The sequence below is a fragment of the Corticium candelabrum genome, chromosome 15, assembly GCF_963422355.1.
Source record: "Corticium candelabrum chromosome 15, ooCorCand1.1, whole genome shotgun sequence".
Taxonomy (NCBI): Eukaryota; Metazoa; Porifera; class Homoscleromorpha; order Homosclerophorida; family Plakinidae; genus Corticium; species Corticium candelabrum.
In genome coordinates, this window is record NC_085099.1 from 3,258,619 (window position 1) to 3,281,906 (window position 23,288).

The following is a 23,288-nucleotide window of genomic DNA, read 5'->3' on the forward strand; positions in this document are numbered from 1 at the left end:
AAGCTCATGAGCTCACCGCCTTCCATGAAGGATTGACTAGGCTACACGAATTCTTGCTGACTCTAGTTCGACAAATACACAGTTTCACAGTTCCACAGTTCAAGAACGCTAGATGGGGGAAACAAGTAGTCCTATTCAGCCACACAGTGCGTCACGTTCGGTTACCCCGAATGGGTTCCCCTACCGCAAAATCTTCATCTGATAAAACTTCCATCGCTAGGCAATGAGTAGTCTGTCTTTCCACTCCACGTGTATCTGTTCAGAGTGTGAATCAGGCGACTTCAGCTTGAACAGCAGTCTCTTAGCCTCGAGAAGCCGTACTCAAGAAATGGCTTCCTACGCGTCTCTGCGCAGGCAAAGTCTCTAGCAAGATGCACAAAATGGTAATTAGTGAACTTACTCACAAAGCCTAGTCAACGGCAAGATGATCTACGGTTCAGAAGCAGACTCGGAAATGTGGACTTTATGCACAGAGAGATCGGCGAAAGGTGCGTGTTGCCCTCAAGACTGCATATGCTGTAGTAGCTGCGCCCCCAATATCGTCTATTCGTAGTACATTGCTAATTAGCTAAGCAAGCGCTGATTGGTCCTTGCACTGGTGCAAACAATCCACCCAGGGCGAAGCCTTAACTAAAGCTAGTGTGACCGCATGACTAGTTCAGCCTACAGTCCCTCCTGCTAGCGGACAAATCTCAGATAAGTCAGTTATTCTTTACTATAGCTACTAGTATTTTTAGTTTGATAGGATTGACTGCAGAGCGCCATTCGAATGCGGACGCGCGCACAAGCTCTTGCTCGTACCTATAGCTAGAGGGTTCGCTCGTGTAAATGTACAACTTTACCTCCGGTCGTTTGGTACTTGGTACGCCGTTTTGGTACGTTTGTTGTCCCGACAACAATAGTTACGAAGTACAGAAAGTTGTTGTACTAGAGACGCACGAGAGTTTTTGCACAGCTAGCCTCTATCTATTTCTCCGTATTCTCTGTCGCTATGCATCTAGAGTTCGTCGTAGTTGCAATCCTACCAATTGGTATCGTTGACAATCTATGATCTGAGTGTTAAAAATGAAAGTAATCCTCTGTATGATAAGAACGGCACGTGACTCCGACTAGCCTCGCCAAAGACGCAGTGTGGATTGCAGCCCCGGATGCGCTTCCATCACCACCCCTGTATATCTGCCATTGTATGCGAGGCTAGACTCTCTAGTGGTGATGGAAGCGCATCAGGGGCTGCAATCCACACTGCGTCTGGGGCGAGGCTAGACTCCGACCGAGTGAAAGCACTCGCCCTCGCAGCGCATCCGGGGCTGCAATCCACACGTCTGGGGCGAGGCTAGTGAAAGTAATGGTCTGCATGATAAACACGGCACGACTCAGGGGCGCCGGAGCCGGTCCGGCATGACCGGACCAGTTTTTAACATGTGTGCTTCCGCCAGAGAATGTTTTCCGCAAACTTTCGGTCTAATGATATAGCTGATTAAATAATTAATATATTTCTTCTTATCAGCAGCCCAGGTCATTCTTGATGCTCTAGGTAATGCTTGAAAGGTCTTGTCTTGTCACGTCTTGACTGTGTTGACCAGTCATGACAGATGTCACGACAATTTAGACCTACGAGTTTATCGAATCACTTGAGTAGTCACGCCCTTTAGCGCGCGTTAGGCCTTACCATTGTTCTTTTGCTTCCGGCGCTCCGACTCCGACTGCTAAACCATACATACAATGGCAGATATACAGGGAAGCCAAAATGGGCGTGGCTTGTGTCTGCACCGCCGTCTTACGTTTAGATAACAAAAATTTACCGGTAAGAACTATAGATCTTGCATGCTCGTCAAACCTTGTAGAGCAATAGTGCAGTTAGACTAGATCTAGCTTAGGTTAAATGTAGAAAAAGCTAATTCGTTGTCCAAATACAACAGAGATGTTTTTGGTCACGTAACTGATTGTTCTACGAATATGATCGAGTTAGCATCAGCAGCGTGACAATTTACGTTCTTGATGATAATCAATACACATCTCTACACCTTGCTGTTCTGTGCAGCGGGCTCGTTCGTACGGTCAATAACCTTGTGTTTCGAACGTCATACTCACGTTCAACAGTTGTGCATGCGTAATACATTGCACTGATCATGAGCGCAGGGGTGAAATGTAAACAAAGAGCTGAAGGTCGACTGAATGGATGTCGCCGTCTCCGGCAGACCTTCCGCGAGATTTGCCTCTTCTTGAACTGCAGGAACACCTTGGCACCGCATCTAATTAGCTAATTGAGTAGGAGTACGTACAGTGTAGGCCCGCGGTTACGTGCAACGAAAAGCCGAGGGACATGATATCGGACAAGAACACGAAAACACGAATTATTGTGTTTTCACCATTGTCACCGTGTCTAGAACCATGTATAGTTTACCGCTCTAGGAATTAATTAATTAACTAGAGCTTGCATGCTCGTCAAACTTTTTACAGCATGTACTTTTGACATTTCTGCCAGGTAGACAAGATTTCGCGTATATATAGAAAAACCTAATTCGTTGTCAAACTCTCTCTAGCGGAGATGTTTCTAGTCACGTACCTTATCTAGGAATTTGTTAGATTGAACATCAACAGCGTGACAATTTACGTTCTTGATGCTAATCAATACATCTCTACACCTCGTTGTTCTGCGGGCTCGTTCGTACAGTCAATAATCTTGCTTTTCAAACGTCATACTCACAGTCAACAGTTGCGCGTGCGCAATAGGTTGCACGATCATGAGCGCAGGCTCCTATACACTACATAGGTAACTAGTATGTGAACAAAGAGCTGAAGGTCGACTGCAGGGATGTCGTCGGTAAACCTTCCGCGAGATTTGCTTCTCGTTCAGCGAAATTAATTAACTGGAGGAACACCTTGACACCGCATCGAATTAGTTAGAGGAGTAGCCCCGGCGGACCCTAGAATATGAGACTTCTTTCCCCAACATCACAGTATCTATATATCTACAGAGCTGTCAAACACAAATGTATTTTTCACTGATGAAACCCTAAATGTTTCTAGAACAAACAAGCGTATATATACAATGAAGATACTAGTGCAATTCCACTGTGCGACATTTCTCATTGTCTCCCGCGTCGACCTGCCTCTTTCTTCTCAAACTTTCAATTTGTTTCTTCTAACGACAACATTTCTCTGGTTTTTAAGTTCACATTTGATTGCTCGTTGTCTCTCTACGTTTCAAACCGACGATTCTCAGTTCGCAGTAAGATTACGAATCTCTAGAGCAAAACTCTAAGTTTGACGTTGACTATTTATTGTATTCTGTTTGTGTAGCAATCTGAGACAAAGTCGAACGACATGACAGCAACTTCACATGATGGCGTTTCTACCAACTATGATCCAATCACGCCGGTACATGCACATAAGAGCATCATGTTTACAATAAAGCAGTTAGTTGACATGCATATTTAGATAAACAAGAAAGAAGTGAAAAAGATGAAAGAACTACCTGTCATCATAAATATATATAACCAAAACTACTACGTCCAAGGTGTGCAATATGCTGCAGTCGGTCCTAATGCTCAACAGAAACACAACGAGGTGTGGGGATAGAACAAATGTCAAGAATAAACGCAACAAATTTAATGTGCATGCGGTAAACATGTTTGGTATGCATTTGGTAACAATTTTAGACTTTCCAATACATTATAAGTTACAATACGAGAACTTCTTTACCACAACTGCCAGTAAACGGAAAGAACGTCACTCGTCCCACCGATGCATCATACGTATAAATATTTCCCGACGGCCTAGAAGAGCGTCCCAGCTCTTGCAACAAGTCAACTATTTGACGTTCTCGAAACTCAACGGGCGACAACGACGTCACGTGACCACTCTCTTCACCAAACGCGTTTCCCTCGTCTTCTAACGAGCTCTCGCTCGCTTCACTTCCATCGTGAACAAGTGATGGTGTCAACATCCTAGTGTTACCTTCACTACCATTAGGTACATGTATCCTAGAGTCTTGCTTTTCGTTGACCAGCGATATCATTAGTTGTTGTAATTCTCTCACTCGAGCCTACAAAACAATGATTGTTTAGTCAATACATATAAAGTTGACGTACAGAGAGATGTGATGTAACCTGGATGCGTGTCTTGTCAGCGTTAAGATCTGCTATCAGCTCGTCTTTCTGTTCAAACTTTGTCTTCAGCTGGTCACGTTGTTGATGATACAAAGAAATGTACTCACCTAAACAGTATGTACAGGTTGTAGAGTATGTTGGGTAGACGTAATTGGTATGTATTGTATTGTATTGTATTGTATTGTATGGTATGGTATGGTATGGTATGGTATGGTATGCTATTGTATTGTATTGTATGGTATGGTATGGTATAGTAAGGAATGGTATTGTATGGTACGGTACGGGACGGTACGGTACCGTACTGTAATGTACTGTACTGAATGGTATGGTATGGTATGGTATGGTATGGTATGGTATGGTATGGTATGGTATGGTATGGTATGGTATGGTATTGTATTGTATTGAATTGTATTGTATTGTATGATATGGTATGGTATGATATGGTATGGTATTGTATTGTATTTTAGGGTACGGTACGGTACGGTATTGTATTGTATTGTATTGTATTGTATTGTATGGTACGGTTACGATACGGTACGGTACGGCACGGCACGGTACTGTACTGTATTGTGTTGTATCGTATCGTATCGTATCGTATCGTATCGTATCGTGTGGCGTGGTGTGGTGTGGTGTGGTGTGGTGTGGTGTGGTGTGGTGTGGTGTGGTGTGGTGTGGTGTGGTGTGGTGTGGTGTGGTGTGGTGTTGTGTGGTGTGATGTGGTGTGGTATTGTGTATTGTATTGTATTTTATTGTATTGTGTTGTATTGTATTGTATTATGTTGTATTGTATTGTATTGTATTGTAACCCACTTATCGTGTCTGTTTCTAGCTCCAGCTGCATCACAAGAAGTTCTAGCCTTTGTGCTTCGTCCTTCAGTTCTGCTTTTTTTCACTACTTTGACAAAACAATCCTGTTAAAACAAGAACTTGTAATTAACTTATAAACGTTTCCAACAGATAATTTCTTTGCAACAATGAAGGTAAACAGACAGACAAACAGACAGACAGACAGACAGGCTGACAAACAGACAGACAGACAGACAGACAGACAGACAGACAGACAGACCACACAATTCCATTATGTCTGTGTGGTCTGAGTGTTTGGCAAGCCTTCAAATACACCACAGGAAAGAACCAACAGGCAGGTATTCAACATCTGAAAGCCGTCCAGACATCTCTGTGTTCGACACCGGAGCTGGCTCCAATGTAGAGTTGGACATAGCCTTAGCCCACCCGTAGAGTTCGGACATATTCTCTCTATCTGCTACAATTGATGGAGCTGCGGCATCAAGATGAGAAGACAGAAAAAGGCAAGATACAGAAAAGAAACATATCCAGGAGGTATGTCTGTACAGGTGATTCCCCTAGTATTAGAACATTATGGGAGATGGGGAAAAATGCAGAGAGCTATCTAGACACCTTGTCAAAAAGATCAAGATGTGACAAAGGCCGACGAAATGCAAGTAAATTCAAAGACTACTGGAGGAAGACAGTTGCCATCAAACTGCAGCAGTGCAATGCTCCTGTGTTCCAAAAGAAGGCATCTGACATAAATAGCATTCTAGCATAAACAAGGACTTTATGTCCTTATAATCTTATAGAACTTCAAATCTGTATGGACTCGTAATTAGCTTTATTTGTTATTGTACCATAGTTTATGTTGGAAAATATACTACCATTGACAGAAAGAAAGACAGACAGGAAAATGTGCAAAAAACATGTACATCAAGACAACTGTCAGAAGACAGTATGGCACCTAAACTGACAGACAACCAGAAAAACCAAAAAAACCAGTAAAAGATTTCCTTTACAAACCTGCAGTTGACTGAAGTTCAACTCCAGCTGATCGTATTCAAGCCTCAAAACAGTGTCATTCACATTCATATTATCACCAGACTTTACGTCTACTTCTCCATTAACCATCCCATCAAGACTGTTACTTGTGTTCACAAAATTTCCTCTTTCTCTCAAAGCGCTCAAGTGCTGTTTGAACGCTTCTCTCTGTTTCTCAAGCTCCTGAGCCATTTGGTTACATTCTACCTCAAGTTCATGCGTTCGAGCTGTCAATACAGCAACAGCATCAACCTAAAACCACCAATTCTCTCACTTATCCATACAATTTCAAGTCCCGTAATCATCACCTCGACCTCCTGACTAGATGCATCAAACACACGGTCGACATCATTATTCGTCTTGTGATTTTGTATGTCAACATTACTGCCAGACGAACTGTCTGATATTTCTGATACGATGCTGCTCTCGTTCTGTGTCTGATGATGAAGAGTCAAGAGCATGTTCTGCAAACCAGCGTTCTCAGCAGACAACTGCCGTATCGTGTCCTGTACACACATACCAATATATAACAAACAAAACACAACAACAACAAACAATGAAATCAAAATACAAAACGAGACACAAAAATGCATCATCTATACTGTTCGTCTTGTCAGTTGACCACACATTTGTACTCTCAATCGATCAAGATCGTTCAGACTATGTTGTACTGTACAATAATAGTGAACAGCAATACGCACACAAAATCCAACTGTAATCCGAATGCTCTGCTTGTTACAACAATTTGTAGTCAGTCAGTATGGCAACTCTCTCAATAATCGCTAATGTAGAAACTGAATGCTAAACTAAAAACTCAACAAATTTAGAGTCTTTCTCTGTCAACCTTCAGTCAGTAACTGAATCGAAACCGACCTCTCACTGGCCCGTTCCTACTGGTAAAACACCTGGCAAACACACTGTGTGTACGTAGTACGAGTAACCCAGCCTACTGCATCTCTTCAAACCAAACATGCTCAACATGATCCAATACAATGACATTCTAGGACACCATTGAAATCGTACAACAACATGCTCGAATGGAACGCTACTCTAATCACATGCTGAGACCGCAGGCCCGTAAGAAGCATTTCAAAGGTAGTCTAGCCTAGTGTGCGCTAAGAGGATGTGGTCCAATGATAAGAGAGCAGTCTTCTACATGCCAAAGAGTCTTGGACTGCATCTCAACATTGCAACTGGGGGCATGTTCCCTCTGACAGTAGAAATTACATTGCAAAACAAAAGCTTTGAAAATTGATGCTGTTAGACATTCTACTGCAAGATAACTTAAAAGATTTAAGCGTAGACAGTGATGACTACGACAAAATCTAGGTAGTTGGGTATACGAGTAATGTAATTGTTGTCTAATACAACGAGACACTGCAGCTAAAGCTCTAATAACGAACCATGGAGTGTCTATAAATTACAATTTATATTACACATTGAAACTATCGACTACAGTACAAGTTTGTGCCTAAGCACCTCTGGATCCGCCCTTGACTGTGATTGGTCTCACACATGCAAAGGTGCTGTACAAGCGGACCTCTGACTAAAGTGGGTCGGTTCGTTCTCACTCCCACCCTCAAACCCCAATAAGTACGTATACGTGCCTGGTCTCTATCTGACCGCTATACTTGACAACACAAGCTGCTACACAGACAACCAAAGACAGTTGCAACCATACACCAGTGTTCTCCGAAGGCATCTCAAGACGTGGCGGCTCGCCACGCCTTGGCTAAATTTTACAAGGACACGCCCAATCCCGCCATCCTTAACACGGCCGTACACAACTTAGTTGTTGCGCATGCTCAGTTAAAAATGACCGGGTTTTGCTCGAGTGACGTGAATCGGCGTTTGCACACAGAGACTGCAGAAAGCGTAGGCTGTTTTTTAGGGTATGACCACACAATCGGGTAGTGTCGCTATCTGAAGAAGATCTCTGGAAATTTCGAAGGCCTTTGTAGCATGTGCAACGACACATTTCTCGTCCTCCTGTTTTGCCGGGTTCTCCGGGTTTTGCGAGAACTATTGCTGTAATCCAGTTATTTGTGCTTACTAGAATTCAGTTCGTGGGAGATCCTACCGATGTACGCCTCGCCCTAATGGAAGAATCGAGACCCAAAGATGGCGGAGTCAGGTTTGTTTGTTTGTTTGTTTTTATTCTTACTCACAGCGCATTTCTACAGACCTCTACCGCTATCAAAGATGCCAATTGTAGTTTCTGCCTTTCGCTTTTTGACTATTGGCCGATGCCGTGTGATCTGTGGCATGACCATCTGTACTGTAGTGATGCTATTGGTGGGCTCTCGATGTGCTTCTTATAGCTGCTGGCACTGGGAACAGTCATACAAGGGAGACTGATGCAAATGTTGAATGGCACACTTCTTGCACATTAAATGGTTGCATTGGAGTTCAACTGGGACGTTGACAACTTTTCACACAGGGTGCACTTGAACAAGTCAAACAGGTACAGAACTGTCTCAAATTGGATGAAATGAGAGTCTTCTGAACATATACGGCTTCTGGTGCTACTGTTTCTATTTGTTGGATTAGATCAGTCAATTTGATTGCTGACTGACCTGTGAGAACAAGCTGATTCTTTTTCAATGTTTGGGTGGTCTTCCTTCTTTCTTCTGTTGCTGACAACTGGAGCAGATGTTGCAGTTTTCTGAGTGTACTATCCGCTCTCTGCAGAGAGGTACAATAATAGAGGCTCCTTGCCTCTTTGTAAATCAATGCATCACTAGATGGCAGCGGACACAGAAATTGGTAGGATGCACAGAAACATTATCTGCTCCAACATCTATCTTGTACAACTGGAGAATCCTGTTTTTGTGGTCTAGACATTTGTACTGACCTCCTCTCAATTGAACCTGGGGGCACATAACCTGCGAAGCTCTCGTACGGAAAGGATGTGATGTGCCATATCCATAGACTAGACTGACAACACTTGTATACTCGTTAACTGTTTCTGTATACGTCTTATGTAGTGTATGGAGTAAGGAAAGGGCATGAGAGAGAGTGATGAGTTAAAGAACTACTACACGTGTACCATTCAAATTCAAGGAACCAGTATTGGTACACCATTAGCAAGTTTTTGTGGCAAAGTTTATTTTACCATAGATATGATTTTACTTACACCTCAAGTTGCTAAGAATAATTTCTCTAGGCACGTGACCTAGGCCATCTTGTCATAGTTTAGTGCTATTTTAGTATAGAATGACCATGCTTCCGTTCTCGTGTCACCATAACTTATTTGTCCGCGTTCCCTGTCTCTGACGTTGATTAGGTCGTCGTTCGTACAAAGATCCTTGCAAATTAAGTTCTCCAGGAGACCATCTAGTCTTGTGTACATGTGTACGCTAGCCTGTCCTCGCCGTCAATTCCTTCATATGGCTTGCAGACGTGAGTGGCAGCATGTGTCTGTGGTCGCAATCGTCGGCTGTATGACGTGTTTCATACTGTTGTTCTCCAGCAGAGAGGTTCGTGCATGTCGACGACGATGTCTCATGCATGATCTCCGTTCTTCTTGTTTTCTCATCGGTTGGCCGTTACCCTGCGTTTGGATAAAGTAACTGCACCTTTTGCATCGAGAAACAAGGTGGAAGCACCCTTGTAGACGATTTCAGTCTCAGCTTATTACATTTTCAGGCAGCTAGGAGCCAAGTTACGTGTCGAAAGACTTGAATCTGTACCGTTATTTCTACGAGGCGTACACGAAAGCCGAGCGACGGTGGCTGTGGTGTCTCCCATGAGTCTTGTTTGCGATCATTGTTGTATCTGCAAAAACCCGGAGATGTGAGATAACAGTGAAAACGACCTCTCTAGTTATCATGCAAGTGTGACTCATTTAGAAACGTACTATGAGACTTACAATCTATAGAGTTATGGTATGAACGTCTGCACTTACTTTTTTGCACGTTGTTCGCTTATTGTCATTCAGACATAGAAGAAAGAATGGAAAACGTTTCACAGGAAGTGATGGTATGTTGGCGATTGCGCAATTCCACGTGACCGAGCATGCGCAACAGGCGCAAACTAAGTTGAGCAGGCGCAACGACGTGAATTGTTGGATATTTGGAGCCGGCGGAGGTGAGCACCGCCTAATTGTTTATCGTCTATCTTTTAGTCACATTTGCAGTATTACCAAATGTCTGTTTAGACGTGTGGAACGTGAATTCTGCATCAGGACGACAATCTCGGGCCGGCTGCGGGTGACTAGGTCAGTTGTGTTGACTGCATGAGATTTATCGTTGCAATTTTTCTGGACATGCATATATTTAGAAGAGACACACAGACAGACAGACAGAAATGAGACAGGAAAACCAAGAAATTGCTTGCCATACATACTTTCTCGACAATGATTACGGTATGCCTAATTAATGCAGACCCGCCTCCACAGTATCGTCATCCTGAGGACTTGGGGAATCCCCCAACAAGACTCTCGCACCAATTTGTGTCCCCCAACAAAACCATGCCATCAATTGTGTAACCCGATATTTTACACGTAGTACGTGGTACAACGTCACATTGTTGGCCTGCGCGCAGAGAAACACACTGGACAGCCTAGGGCCAGTCCACACTAGACCAGAATGGATCGCGATCCGATCGGGATAGCGAGCGCCCACACTGCACTTTGAAAACGATACCTTCACCTTATTTTCGATATCACGTGACTGATGAAACCGATGTGTACGCGTGGCTTTGCTTGTGGAAAGCATTGATGCAGCGACGTAGTCTCGCGCAGCCAGCCCCTCCCCTTTTGACTTCCGTTGGCGGGGACCTCTCCCCGTTTTGACTTCTGTTGGCGGGGAGACTAGCCAATGGAAGTCAAAAGGGGGGAGGGGCTGACTGCGCGAGACTAGCAGCGACGTAAGGTGAGCGAGAACAGAAGGCCTGTCCACACTGGCAACTGGATCGCGATCCAACCGCAACGCTGTCCACACTTGCTACTGGATCGCGATCGGTCGATCCACATCGCGAGGTAGCGATCGCGATCGGTTGAATCCAATTAGAAATAGTGGGCGTTACCTTCACGTACGTTACGTTAACACGTGCACTCCTCACTCGTCTTTGTTCTCGCTCACCTTATGTCGATGTATCAGCGCTTTCCACAAGCAAAGAAGCCACACGTACACATCGGTCATCAGTCACGTGATATCGAAAATGAGGCAGAGCTACATAGCGTTTTCAAAGTGCAGTGTGGACGCTCGCTATCCCGATCGGATCGCGATCCATTTTGGTCTAGTGTTAGTCTCGTGTAGCCAGACCTGCGGGTCTGAGACTAGGGACAGCTGGGGCACGACCGCGAAAAAGGACATATCGAGAGGACAGAGTGAGTCATTAGCTACCTACAAACTTGCGTGGGACGGCCCATAGCTATATACGACGTTCTAGGTAGACTCTGAGAGTGCCCTCTCATCGCCTACAGCATCGACTCTATGTGGCTAAAGAGGTATATTTCGGAGGTCTTGCTGGCCGCCCTGCACACATTCTACTACAACAGACATGTTTTGATACTAATACATGACTGCTTTGTTGACCTAGCTGTAGCTAAACAACATGCATGAGATCTTTAGAGTTGAATTAAATTCAAATTAAATTAAAAGTACGTAAATGTTCACGCATGCATGTCTCTACGTTGTCGCATTCATGCATGTCGTTACTTTAGTGTGTACTACTTAACTTAAAACATAATTTCTTTAATTAATTAAATTGGACAATTTTAGCAATTTTCTAACGTTACATCTACACGCTTTTTCTAGAAACGAACAATAATTAATGTGATGAATATACCGAAGCGTTTCATCTTCTCAGCTTTTCTTACTGTTTCTATCGTCTATTTGGTTCGATCCTCTCAAGCATTCCTATTGACTCTTTTCGAAACAGCGATTCTACTTCTTTTTCTCTGGTATTTGAAATCCCACTTTGCTTTGCTATGTTCAACGTTTCGTCGTTGTCACCGTGCACTTTGCAATCACGTTTTCCAAGTTGCAGTAAGATGACAGAAACCTATTTAATTAAATCAATTTTGTATTGTTTGCATGCACGATAAACTACCCTGCACTGTTTCGTAAATAATCTTGTAGCTCGTCCAATATATTGAAGAAAAGAATGACAGACAATTAGACGACTTGACAGCGACTGGACGCGATTGTTTTCTTGCCAACCGTCTCATCACTCAGGTATATTCTAGACCTAAGAGCATGTACATTCAGTATTCTTGGTACCGGTTAGTTGAACACGCCTGTTTGATCATTGTAGACACACACGCATGAGTCAGCTAGAGGAGATGTCATCGTCAACATCGCAGATGCGACTGTCGTGCAAAATCAGCAAAGACATGTACACAGTCACTACAACATTCGAGATGTTGAGAATGTTTTGATTGGTCCTCATCCTCAACTGCACCATTTCTGCTTTGAAAGCATGCAAGATCAGAACGAATTTCAAGAATAAATTGCAAAACGGAACAAAACGCAGACAGTAGCGTGTTTGGGGAGGAATGCACGTGGATATTACGTGCATGTTTTTCTCTTAGTTGAAATTTGTCATTTATGTCATAGCGCCATTTGAATGCGAACGCGACGCACAAGCTCTTGCTCGTTCGCTCGTGTAAATGTACAACTCTAACTCTAAACGATACTTGATACGTCGTTTGGTACAATTGTCCCGACAACACTAGGAATTCAAAGTAGAGAGAGTTGTCGTCTAGATACGAACGAGAGTGTTTGCACGGCGAATCTGTATTTCTCCGTATTCTCTGTCGCTATTTACAGTTTGTCGTAGTTGCAATCCTACCAAATGGTATCGCTGACAATCTATGATCTGACACTGCCGGTTATGCTAGCACCCTAGCGATGGTCCCAGACTCACGTGAGCCTGCAGTGTCCGGTTCCCGTATGACACTCTCTGCTGCCAGGCTCACGTGAGTCTGGGGGGAACACTCCACGTGAGCCATACGAGTGTCACTACCTGTATGTGCTAAATAAAGATCAAATGACCTCCAAAAGTTGGGGAAGGCAGCTGCTGGTGTTATAACTTTAATCAAATCCTAGCAATAAATCTTAGCGTGTCTAACATGAGTCTAACTTTATCGACGCGACGCTATAGTATACCATAAATACATCTTTTACGAACGCTTGAAAGCAAAAATGGACGTGGCTTTTTAAGACTGCTCCTTCAAACTTGAGAACGACGCTACACCGCTAGTCATTGTGAATTGTGTCTGTCACCAGGAGTACATAATAACAATTTGCCGGTAAGAACTATATATACAGCTTACATGCTCGTCAGACCTTGTAGAGCAATATGACATTTGTGTCAGATAAACAAGATCTCGTAGAAAAACCTAATTCGTCGTCCAAATAAAAGAGAGATGTTTCTGGTCACGTAACTACCTTTGTTTGAGATATTTGATTAATTAGTAAACGTTTGGTTGCTTTTATTACACCCACTTGTATGTTTCAGTGTCCTTTTTCATCATGCATTCAAAATTATGTCCATACGTTTATTCCTAGTCTATAGGAATGTATATCAGCGAGCACATTTTGTACTTACATATACATCAATTAACGTATTAATTAAATTACTATACATCTCCTCAGGGACAACATTGTCAACAGGTAATGAAAATATACATGTCTTATTTATGTAGACATAGAGGGTCAATGGGTGGTTGGACCCTTCTATGTTTTTGTATTACAGTTTTTATGTATCTAATTTTGTAATTTTCTGCTTTTATTTTCTAATTCTTAATTTTATTTCAAAACAGTAATTTGAAAGACCTAATATTTTTGAATTAAAATTTAACTAAATGTTTTTAAAAATTTAATATTAATGTTTAAGTTTTAATTAATTTTTACTTTTTAAAATTGTTATTTTGTTTTCTCTTTTACTCTAAAGAGGTTACTGTTGTTGTTGCTGTTGTGGTGGTTGCTGCTGTTGTTGTTCTTTTAGGTTGCTCAGTGACTCGCGTAAATTTAAAATTTTATGAGCATAAAGAGTTTTTGTCATTTAGAGCAACTATTAATTTTGCCGTTTGCAGTTTGTATAGACTTTTTTGTACATACGCACACACACACACACACACACACACACACACACACACACACACACACACACACACACACACTATATATATATATATATATATATATATATATATATATATATATATATATATATATATATAAGTCCAAAAACATTTTGAGAAAATGATGGGTATGTAGGGATGAGTATGCACTTATGTCATTTATGCCCATCTTCTACATCACATTTACAACTGCTGCAAGCGATATAGGTAAAAAGATTGTGATGTAGGAGATGGGCCTAGATGACATAAGTACATACTCATCCCTACATACCCATCATTTTCTCAAAATGTTTTTGGACTTGTTTCATATATTTTTAGCTATGTTAAAAATATATTACGCGAGCGAGTGTGTGTGTGTGTGTGTGTGTGTGTGTGTGTGTGTGTGTGTGTGTGTGTGTGTGTGTGTGTGTGTGTGTGTGTGTGTGTGTGTGTGTGTGTGTGTGTGTGTGTGTGTGTGTGTGTGTGTGTGTGTGTGTGTGTATAATGGCAGCAGTTGACTGAGACAAGGTGACTTTGCACATTTCTAGCTGTTGGGTCAGTGCAATTCTTCGGACAAGAGCAATCGTTTGGTGTAACTCTCGTCGTTGTAGCTGCTTCGAGTGAGGCTCTAGCCTGGTTGACAAAAGTGAAATGTAAAATGCGAAATGTGAAGTGTGAAATGTAAAATGTGAAATGTAAAACAATAAATCGGGTTTTTTTACTTGCCGATAGCTGGCTTCTGAGGCGCCTAGTGTCAGCGGTGATAGTCTGGCTACCATTAGGAACGTTTGAAGTTGAGCGCTACGTGGGTTCGAGATCTCTGTAAGGAGTTCTGAGAGATCCGGTTCGGATGCGTTTGGATACTTTTGTATAGGCCGCCATTTTAGATTCTTCGCATCCCTACTTAAACCGCACTTCCTGATATATATATATATATATATATATATATATATATATATATATATATATATATATATATATATATGTATGTATGTATGTATGTATGTATGTATATGTATAGAGTGTATGATTACTGCTTAGAATTTATACTGCCTTTCGTAGTTTGCGTAATCTCGCTTGATTATTTCTTTAACCGATTGATCGTTTTCAAAAGATTGTACGTCTCACTTTGCTCACAGATAAGTCTAGATATGTTGCACAGTTAGGTGACAAGAACCGAATTCTGAGGCTAACGCGAGCGGTTCTGGAACAGTCTTTGGAAAGTGACGTTCCGATCGCCTAGTCAGAGCTGCCAACTCTCCCGCATTGAGCGGGAGACTCCCGCATTGAGCGGGAGACTCCCGCATTTGGGACCCTTCTCCCGCCTACCCGCATTTGGCATCAAATCTCCCGCATTTTGACCATTGGTGGGCGTGCCTGTTCTGTGTAACCATTCCGCTACTAGATTAGTACATACTTGATATCCGGATATATCAATGCCTATCTGCCAGCCACTCTCTCCATCCGGCTCTTTCATACTTGATTGGTCACAAATTATCAGAGTCTCTGGGTCACAATATTGACATAGAAGGAGGAGTCTGTCAGGTAAAACGGTCCGAAAGTGAAAAAGAGAGAGGAGCTAGCTATCCTAGATTACCAAGGAGTTGTATATTGTTGGAAAAACGATCAAAGAAGGCCAGAGAATCTAAAACATCCGAACTAGCAGTGTTATTAGAATATTAATGTGTGCATATATATATATATATATATATATATATATATATATATATATATATATATATATATACACATACATACATACATACACACACACACACACACACACACACACACACACACACACACACACACACACACACACACACACACACACACACACACATAGTTTGGGGACCACGCCTTGAGCTGTAGAAGTGGCCCCTTGCGAACAAAACGACATGACAGTTTGAGAGATATTGTCTGGCACGCCCTCCACACCGACAATAGCGGAGTAAAGAAGGAGCAGAGAATAGGTGGCCGAGATCTTCATCCACCAGGTGACATTTATCATCCTTACTTTACCAATGGAAAACTTGCTTTCTTTGACATAAATGTTAGAAATTCCCTCCAACCCAGCTACATCGTTGCCGCTGCAACCAGTACAGGTGCTGGCGCATTGGCGGGTGAAATGGTAAAAGATGCCTACCATGATGATATCGTCGCTGCTGGTGGTGGAGAGTTCTTCCTTTGGCTCTGGAAACCCTGGGTTATTGGACACCTTCAAGCTTAGAGACTCTAAAGATTATCGCGTCGAAGACTATCACCTGTAACACAACAGCCCTTTCTCAAGCCTTCCAGAACCTCATTGAACAATTATCTGTGAAATCTGGTTATATAATGCTCGTTTAGTGCACGGTTGTATGCAACTGCATTCTTCTAGTGACTCTCTTTGGGACTGGCTCACTTAGTGTATTGCCAATATATATATATATATATATATATATATATATATATATATATATATATATATATACCTCGTTCATAGATTTTGTCTAGCCTTATATTTTAATAACAGGCAGTGGTACGTACAAGTTCTGTGTTTTACATTTGTTGCAGTTTCCTTATTTAAGTTAAGTGTACTGTAATTAATTAATTAATGGCTTCTACTCCAACTGAGCATTCAAATATTTAACTTTTAATAATTTTATAATATTTACATATTATTTAACATTTATTACAATATAAAATTTATTGATATTAATGCAATGGTCGGCGTGCCAAAATTTTTTAAAACTCACGCATTCTCCCGCATTTTTTCCTGCAAACTCACTCATTTTGATTCAGCAAGGTTGGCAGGTCTGCCTAGTTCTCCTTCAAAGGTTTTCTGTTAGAGTGCACAGGGTGCGAGGAACAAATCTAGGGTGTAATGCTGTTTGTTGTAAGCTTCATATCTCTCAGCGACTACTTTCTGAAACCAGGGCCAACGAGAAGCGATACGCACTGACGTTCAGTCGACCTCGATTTTACGCTACAAGTTTCTGCTTGAGTAGGGTAACAGCTCAGTTTATTATGGAAACGTCATTTGTTTCGTACAATTTTTTTCCAGGTTATTGTAGTTGCCGAACTTCCAGACCAGAGAGCGCGCGAACTCTAGTCTGGACCAGAGGAGGACGATTACTAACGTGCGCTAATGCCACGCCTATAGTTTGAAGTAGCGAATTTTACTTATTGTAGAAACTTTCTAACATGTTGCTGCTTCTAGATATTGTCTAGACAATGGAACGTGTCATCTTGTTCAACAAAATCGCCCGAGGAAGTGTTTCGTACATACTTACTTTGTCAGCTAGAATTGTTCCGTTTCTTTGTGGTTGCAGGTGCTAGCTCTTCTATTGTTTACATGAGAAAGGAATGACCATTGTTGATCGTACGTGGGCGATCAACCTATGATTTACCTGTCCATATTTTCGCATAGCGACCGAAATCGCTCTACATGTACAAGAGCTCACGTGCCTGCTTGCGTCTGGTTGTTTTGCATTATGAGTTCAGCGTATTCGAAACGTACACGCGACAAGACATCGCCTACTGGTAGCACTCCCTAGAGTGATCTAAAAAAATCACGTGAATCCGTGGTAGAGGAGAAAGACCAGAGAGAAGGCATACAAGTGCAGCGTCGATTTGCAGGGAAGGCCTTGTTTCGAGAATGGACGAAAGGTGAAGAAAAGCTTCTCGTTATGTACGTGTCTTTACACTGTTTGGAGCTGGATTCAGCATGGCCCAAGTACTATAGTGATAACTGTAAGTGGGAACTAAGAATTAATTAATTAAGCATCTAGATTTCTCTATGACAATTCGAATGGTGACTCTAACCGAACAGGTAAGTCAAATATCAAATAGACAATATAATGACTGTTCTGGTTGCATGAGCACAACACAGTAGTCATTGTTTATCGTTTTTTCTAGCATCGTCTTGTCGTTTTCGTGTTATTGGCCATCTTGCTAAGAGATTTGCTACTGTCACTGATGCAGAGATCCATTATGGTATTGACCTTGAGGGTGTAGATGCAGAAGACCAATCTGTGCTAGCCGTTGCCTCTCCAATCCTGAAATCAAAGAGACCCACAGCTGGCAAGACAAAGACAAATGTTCACAGTAATGTAGAATCCCAGCCATCCACAACAACAACAACTGCCGGTACCCAGACTGAATGTTTTCAATCACAGGTAGCTGATTTTCTGAAGTCTCAACCATTGAGGTTCCAGGTTTGAAGCAGGTAGTCTTTAGGCTTTTCTACTATGTAATTTCTACTATGTGCTAGATTGAAGTACTTGGAAGTCTGTTTGCTTTCGTTGCAGCTCAAAGCCAAGTGGAAGGTGTTGACGATGCCTTTATTGAACTTTCATTAAAAGCAATGAAAAATTTAAAGGAGGATGGCCGGAGCAACATTATATATGGCTTGATACGTTGTTGCTCCCTTCCTGACACTTCTGGCCATCCCACCAGACTGCCTCTCAACAGAATGCCAACAAGATACATTGCATCAGATAATTTTTTTCAATGCCAGTCATTACAGCAATGTGATTTATGTGTGCTTGTCTTACCCAGTACTTGATCTACATATGCTTTGTTCTTTTATGTTAGGTTCCTAAATGCCCCCGTGATGATGAGGACTGGTTGGGCACCATGTATGCTGAATTTGGTACGAAATGGCACTGTTTGCACAATGGCCCTGCCTGGCAGCATGATGAACACTCTGGATTGAAAAGCACCATGATCCCGGGAAATGTAAGCTGAAATCCATAGCAATTAATTGTTCAATGTAGACAGTGTCTTAGTTTGACAATGCTTTTGTTCCTGCAAATTGTGCATGACAATGATTGGTAGCCTTGCATCTCTTAGTAGTACGATTTTGTAGGCTAAGATAAACAATGCTTCTTTGTCATTGTCTACACTGAGAACTCGTGTAGTCAATACTGGAATTTTCGAAACTACAGAAATTCAGGTGAGCTAGCTATATAAGCTGGCTTTCTTCTTGTACAAGTGGAGAGTAATTGTCTTGTTCAAACAATAAGGCGCAACTTTGGACAAAGCTTCTGAATGCAATCCAGGTGCTCGATGGTGGATCAAAGCTGATGGATGCGATGTCATTCCTGGTCTCCATGAATCTGTCCGCCTTGAATGGTCTGGAGATGTTGACTTGAATGATGGGACACTGCAAAAAACATACAAGAAGTACAGAGACCGTCTCAAAGACATTTCTGGTATTGGAACGAGCAGCACTTCACAGACCAGGTTGTACTTTCTACACTTCAGTCTGAATTGACTGAAGATCTGCAATATTTGCAAAGTGGTAAGTAAAGACAACTTAATTAATTAATTAATTACATAGTACTAATGATAATTTCCTATCAACGCATTTTGCGGCTCTAGAATCCAAAACATCTGAACTGGACAAGCTGAAGGTCAGTCAGCCAACAAAAGTGGTGACTGAGTTAGAGTGGGATGTGAGGGAGTACCAGTTCTTGTTGAAGGAATGCCAGTGGGCAGTTGAAGCAGTGGCTGAGGTAGACCTCACCTGTACATTTCTTCAAAGACAAGACAGTCAAAGAACACAATCTAAGCTGGCAGAAATTAGATGTAGAATAGAGTCTCTTGTTCGAGGGATAGTGAGGAAGCAAAGACAGGCAGCCTCACATGCAATGGTTTTCATGGTCAGCCCTGAAACTAGAAGGAGAAAACCGTATGCTTTGCCTGTTCAGTTGCTACCATATAGAGGACTAAAGGACAGCATGATGAGACATCTTACCAACAAACTGAAAATGGAAATGAAAAGTCGTAACATGGAAGTTGTTGGTATGAGTAAATAGATCAGTAATTTGTAGGCTGATTTCTTCTGTAACTTTGATTTTTAAATTTGTAATTAGGATTGGTAACTGATGGTGAATTCAACAGCCTAAGAAGTTTAGGATCAACTGGACCAACCAATATCTTTCAAATTAGATCAGACTCTCGTGCTCAAATATCTCGTCTCAGCTACAACAAGATGCTTTAAATGCTAACATTGAAAGGTTTACTCCTTTTTCATAACTAACGGACTGATAATGATAACAAAACATAATTTCTGCAGAACTATCAAATTCACCTGAAGCTGTAGTCAGTCATCTAGCTATCATAAGAGAAATCCTGATGCAGTTACAGTCATGACATAAATCTGGTCTAACATATTGGGACAGCATTGCAAAACTGAGGATAAAAACGGTTCCACATGGATTCACTCCTCATGCTTGGAATGGAAGTTAGGACTTTTTCTTGCAAGTAAACACAGTATGTATATCCCTTCGTGTCCTTTTCTATACTTAGGTCCTAACACAGCATTAGAACAAGAAAGGACTGTCTGCGATCCATCATTGCCCAGTTGTTTTATCGTCACAAAATACTGGACCTGGAGAAACAAGGGCAGAACTTCCTCATATTTGCTTACCAGCCTGAGATTGATAAAGTCACAGGGCAGCCATTTCACGAAAGAGAAGACCACAGTCATGTGTTAAAGGTAATAACACCAGAAGTAATCAATTTTGTCTACTAAGTTTACGTCTGAAACAGAGGATAGCTAGTCACACAAGAAGTGGTGGTCCAAAGGGTTGTCACCTGGAGAGATTGCAAGAAGCAATGGAATCGCCAGAGACATGTCTAACCTACGTGGCGCTTTCAGGGCAAAGGAAGCAAAACATAGAAGATGCCGAAAGAATCTTTTCTAAGTCTGTTGCCCAGTATCTAAGACAAAGAGGTTACACAAACGAGGCTGTTTATGTGCAAACAGTGTGCAATTGGCATGTTGCTTCTGATGGATGAGGAATATCACAGCTAAAACGATGCAAATACAATTATGAGACGCTTCATTATGTCTTGGATGAATTAATGCCTTGTCATAGACAGAGTTATGACTTCAGTTATCTAGAAGTAAATCAGTGAGTGTAGTTAACTGGTTAGTTAATACCATTTTCAGAGGTGGTTCACAAAAAATTGTGTTGCAGGCCAGTGAAAGGCATCAGAGGATTCAGCCGAGAAACTCTAATTGCCGTCCTAACCAACATTGAGAGTCAGGAGTATCGCCGACGGCAATAATCGGAACTACATGAGATTCCGGAGCATCCCAGGGCCTCTTCAAGTGATGATGTGGAATGTTTCTTTTCGATCATCCACAATCAACTTAGACTAAATTACAGTCTCAAAGCGATACAAAACCGATGGAGGGTCATTTGCAACGAGTTTAAAAAGAGAATAGACCCCGATCTGCTATTCTACTACCACACAAGTGACAAGAACCGTTTCAGAATACATGACATTCCCTGTTTTGACAGTCCCACTAGTGATAGCAGGGAAAGACTTGATTTTCTACGGCTACCTCGAAGAGAAGATGTAGGACAGATCCTTGTCGGCAGGGCATCAATGCCGGTGAGAGGAACTACAACGATAAGGCAGCAATTTCACAGCAATCCACCTGTATTACCTCAACCACCACAACTGCCACAACCAGGAAGAGACTCTACTACTAGTACTTATCGACGTTTGGGAGACTTGTTTGAGATAATGGTTAACATACACATCCTAGGTAGACGACCACACTGACACGGACAAACAGGTTAGGAGACAGACTAACAGACAGACAGACAGACTGACAAGGAGAAAGGAAAACACCATACTTTACTGCGTTCAGCACCTAGGTGTATATACCATATATTCAATATTATATTGCTAAGGTACACTCACACTAACTACTACCAGAAGCTGGATTTTGCGTGAACAGCATGTGCCTAGCACCCTCGTATAACTACATCTATAGCTGCATAATAGCCCATCCCAGACCTTGCCCAGCTTCTCCACTTCACCTATTTAAAAGAAACACTACGCACTTGGTTACTGTCCATTGCTTTTCTAACATATCCTGTCAGCTCTCTTGCAACACATCCAAATGTAGTTCAATTAACCTCCGCCTTGTTGCAGTTGACATTGAAAAGCTACTGCTTGTTGATCTACAGGATTGCTGTTCTCTTTAAGTAGACGAATAGGCACAAACGTGTCCTGCTCCATTTTCTCTCTAGCCGCTATTAGGCATTCCTGGTAACTCCTTTCTTTTGTGCATCCCAATCATTTAAATGTGGATTTGTCCTCTATAGACGACAAAAATACTTAACACGCTCCAAAACAAATATTCACAAACGCATTTCAACCCACCATAGACTTCTTCTGATCCGCTGTCAGATTCTTCTGCTGCCTCGATGGCTCCAACGTCGGGCAAGTCTTCACCACTGTCTTCCTTCTCACCCTCAAGGTGGTAGCTTACTTCTTGTTGAAGATACGATGACGCTCCTTCGAGGCATGAGCGCGTTACGTCTACATGGGCATGTTGATCACACACTGCCCACTCCCATATAACTGGACAATCTACTGCAGGAAACAGTGGGCGCGGATTCTGAAAGATGTCTGTCTCCACACTTGACAGCTGTAAAGAATTAATTAGCACAAGAGAAGGCCATCAATTCTACAGGTTTCCTCAGATTATAGCTACTAGTAGATCAGACTTGCCTGAATGTCAAATGAGACAATTGGAGTTACACGTTGGGGTAGTGTAACGCCATGAAGCAGCGCCGGGCGGCAGACTCCATCAAAAGCAACACCTTGCTTGCCACTTTCATTCAATGAAGCCATACGAATTCGCGTTAGTCTTGCATCCAGTACGGGAAAACAAGGAGATTGTAATAGAACGATTCGCAGCCCCTCAAGATGACGACTACCGCCATTGCCGGATGTTGCTTCACGACAGTGCAGCATGCAATGAGGCAAACCACATAATAGGGTACGGGATTTCACCGTTGCTCATTGGTTGAAAACTAACCCGCCCTCAAAGTGCGTACGTTAGTAATGGTCCTCCTCTGGTCTGGACCAAGTCGATACTAAAATGATTTCGGAAATAGCCTTTCTTAGCCAATCAGCTTCTACAACTCGAATCTCGGTTGTAAATTGTGATTGGCTTAGCAATAATTGGTTATGCTAAGTGTACTAGAGCGACGACCCTGTTATCGGACACCATCAATCATCGGACAGCCGTGCAAGAAGTAAAGGAAGTAAGACTGAGGTTTCTTAACGCCCACAGTAAGAAGGATTAGTAAAGACTGTGATTCCAGACGCGGGACTTCCAAAGGCTTGAAACGGTTATGCTAGGACGGTAAACGTGATCCTTCTCTGCGACCCCCGTTCATCGGACATCACCATCATTCACCGGACTCGACCTCCCCATGAAAACGCAAAGGCAATTCTGCAACTTCGCACCTGAG

At 42.2% G+C, this 23,288-nt stretch overlaps 2 protein-coding genes and 2 long non-coding RNA genes across 5 annotated transcripts; 3 read left to right on the forward strand and 1 right to left on the reverse strand.

The window, feature by feature from the left end:
* Positions 1-3,617: 3,617 nt before the first annotated feature.
* On the reverse strand, positions 3,618-4,036 carry LOC134191649 (uncharacterized). The gene has a single exon (XM_062660269.1). It carries the CDS (start codon positions 4,019-4,021, stop codon positions 3,683-3,685), a length of 339 nt encoding a protein of 112 aa, XP_062516253.1. The 5' UTR covers positions 4,022-4,036; the 3' UTR covers positions 3,618-3,682.
* Positions 4,037-11,718: 7,682 nt separating this feature from the next.
* Positions 11,719-12,401, forward strand: LOC134190942 (uncharacterized). Its single transcript, XM_062659492.1, has 3 exons — positions 11,719-11,938; positions 12,032-12,127; positions 12,207-12,401. The coding sequence occupies exons 1-3, from the start codon at positions 11,729-11,731 to the stop codon at positions 12,399-12,401; spliced, it is 501 nt and encodes a 166-aa protein (XP_062515476.1). The 5' UTR covers positions 11,719-11,728.
* A 4,785-nt stretch (positions 12,402-17,186) lies between these two features.
* Positions 17,187-19,020, forward strand: LOC134191360 (uncharacterized). Of its 2 annotated transcripts, XR_009971775.1 has the most exons (6): positions 17,187-17,734; positions 17,790-17,830; positions 17,917-18,226; positions 18,309-18,530; positions 18,595-18,738; positions 18,869-19,020. It is a non-coding gene; the product is annotated as an uncharacterized LOC134191360 (long non-coding RNA). The 2 variants fall into 2 exon arrangements; XR_009971774.1 differs by lacking the exon at positions 17,790-17,830 and having other exon boundaries at positions 17,187-17,751.
* A 1,091-nt stretch (positions 19,021-20,111) lies between these two features.
* On the forward strand, positions 20,112-20,866 carry LOC134191653 (uncharacterized). Its single transcript, XR_009971827.1, has 3 exons — positions 20,112-20,248; positions 20,314-20,503; positions 20,557-20,866. It is a non-coding gene; the product is annotated as an uncharacterized LOC134191653 (long non-coding RNA).
* Positions 20,867-23,288: the final 2,422 nt, after the last annotated feature.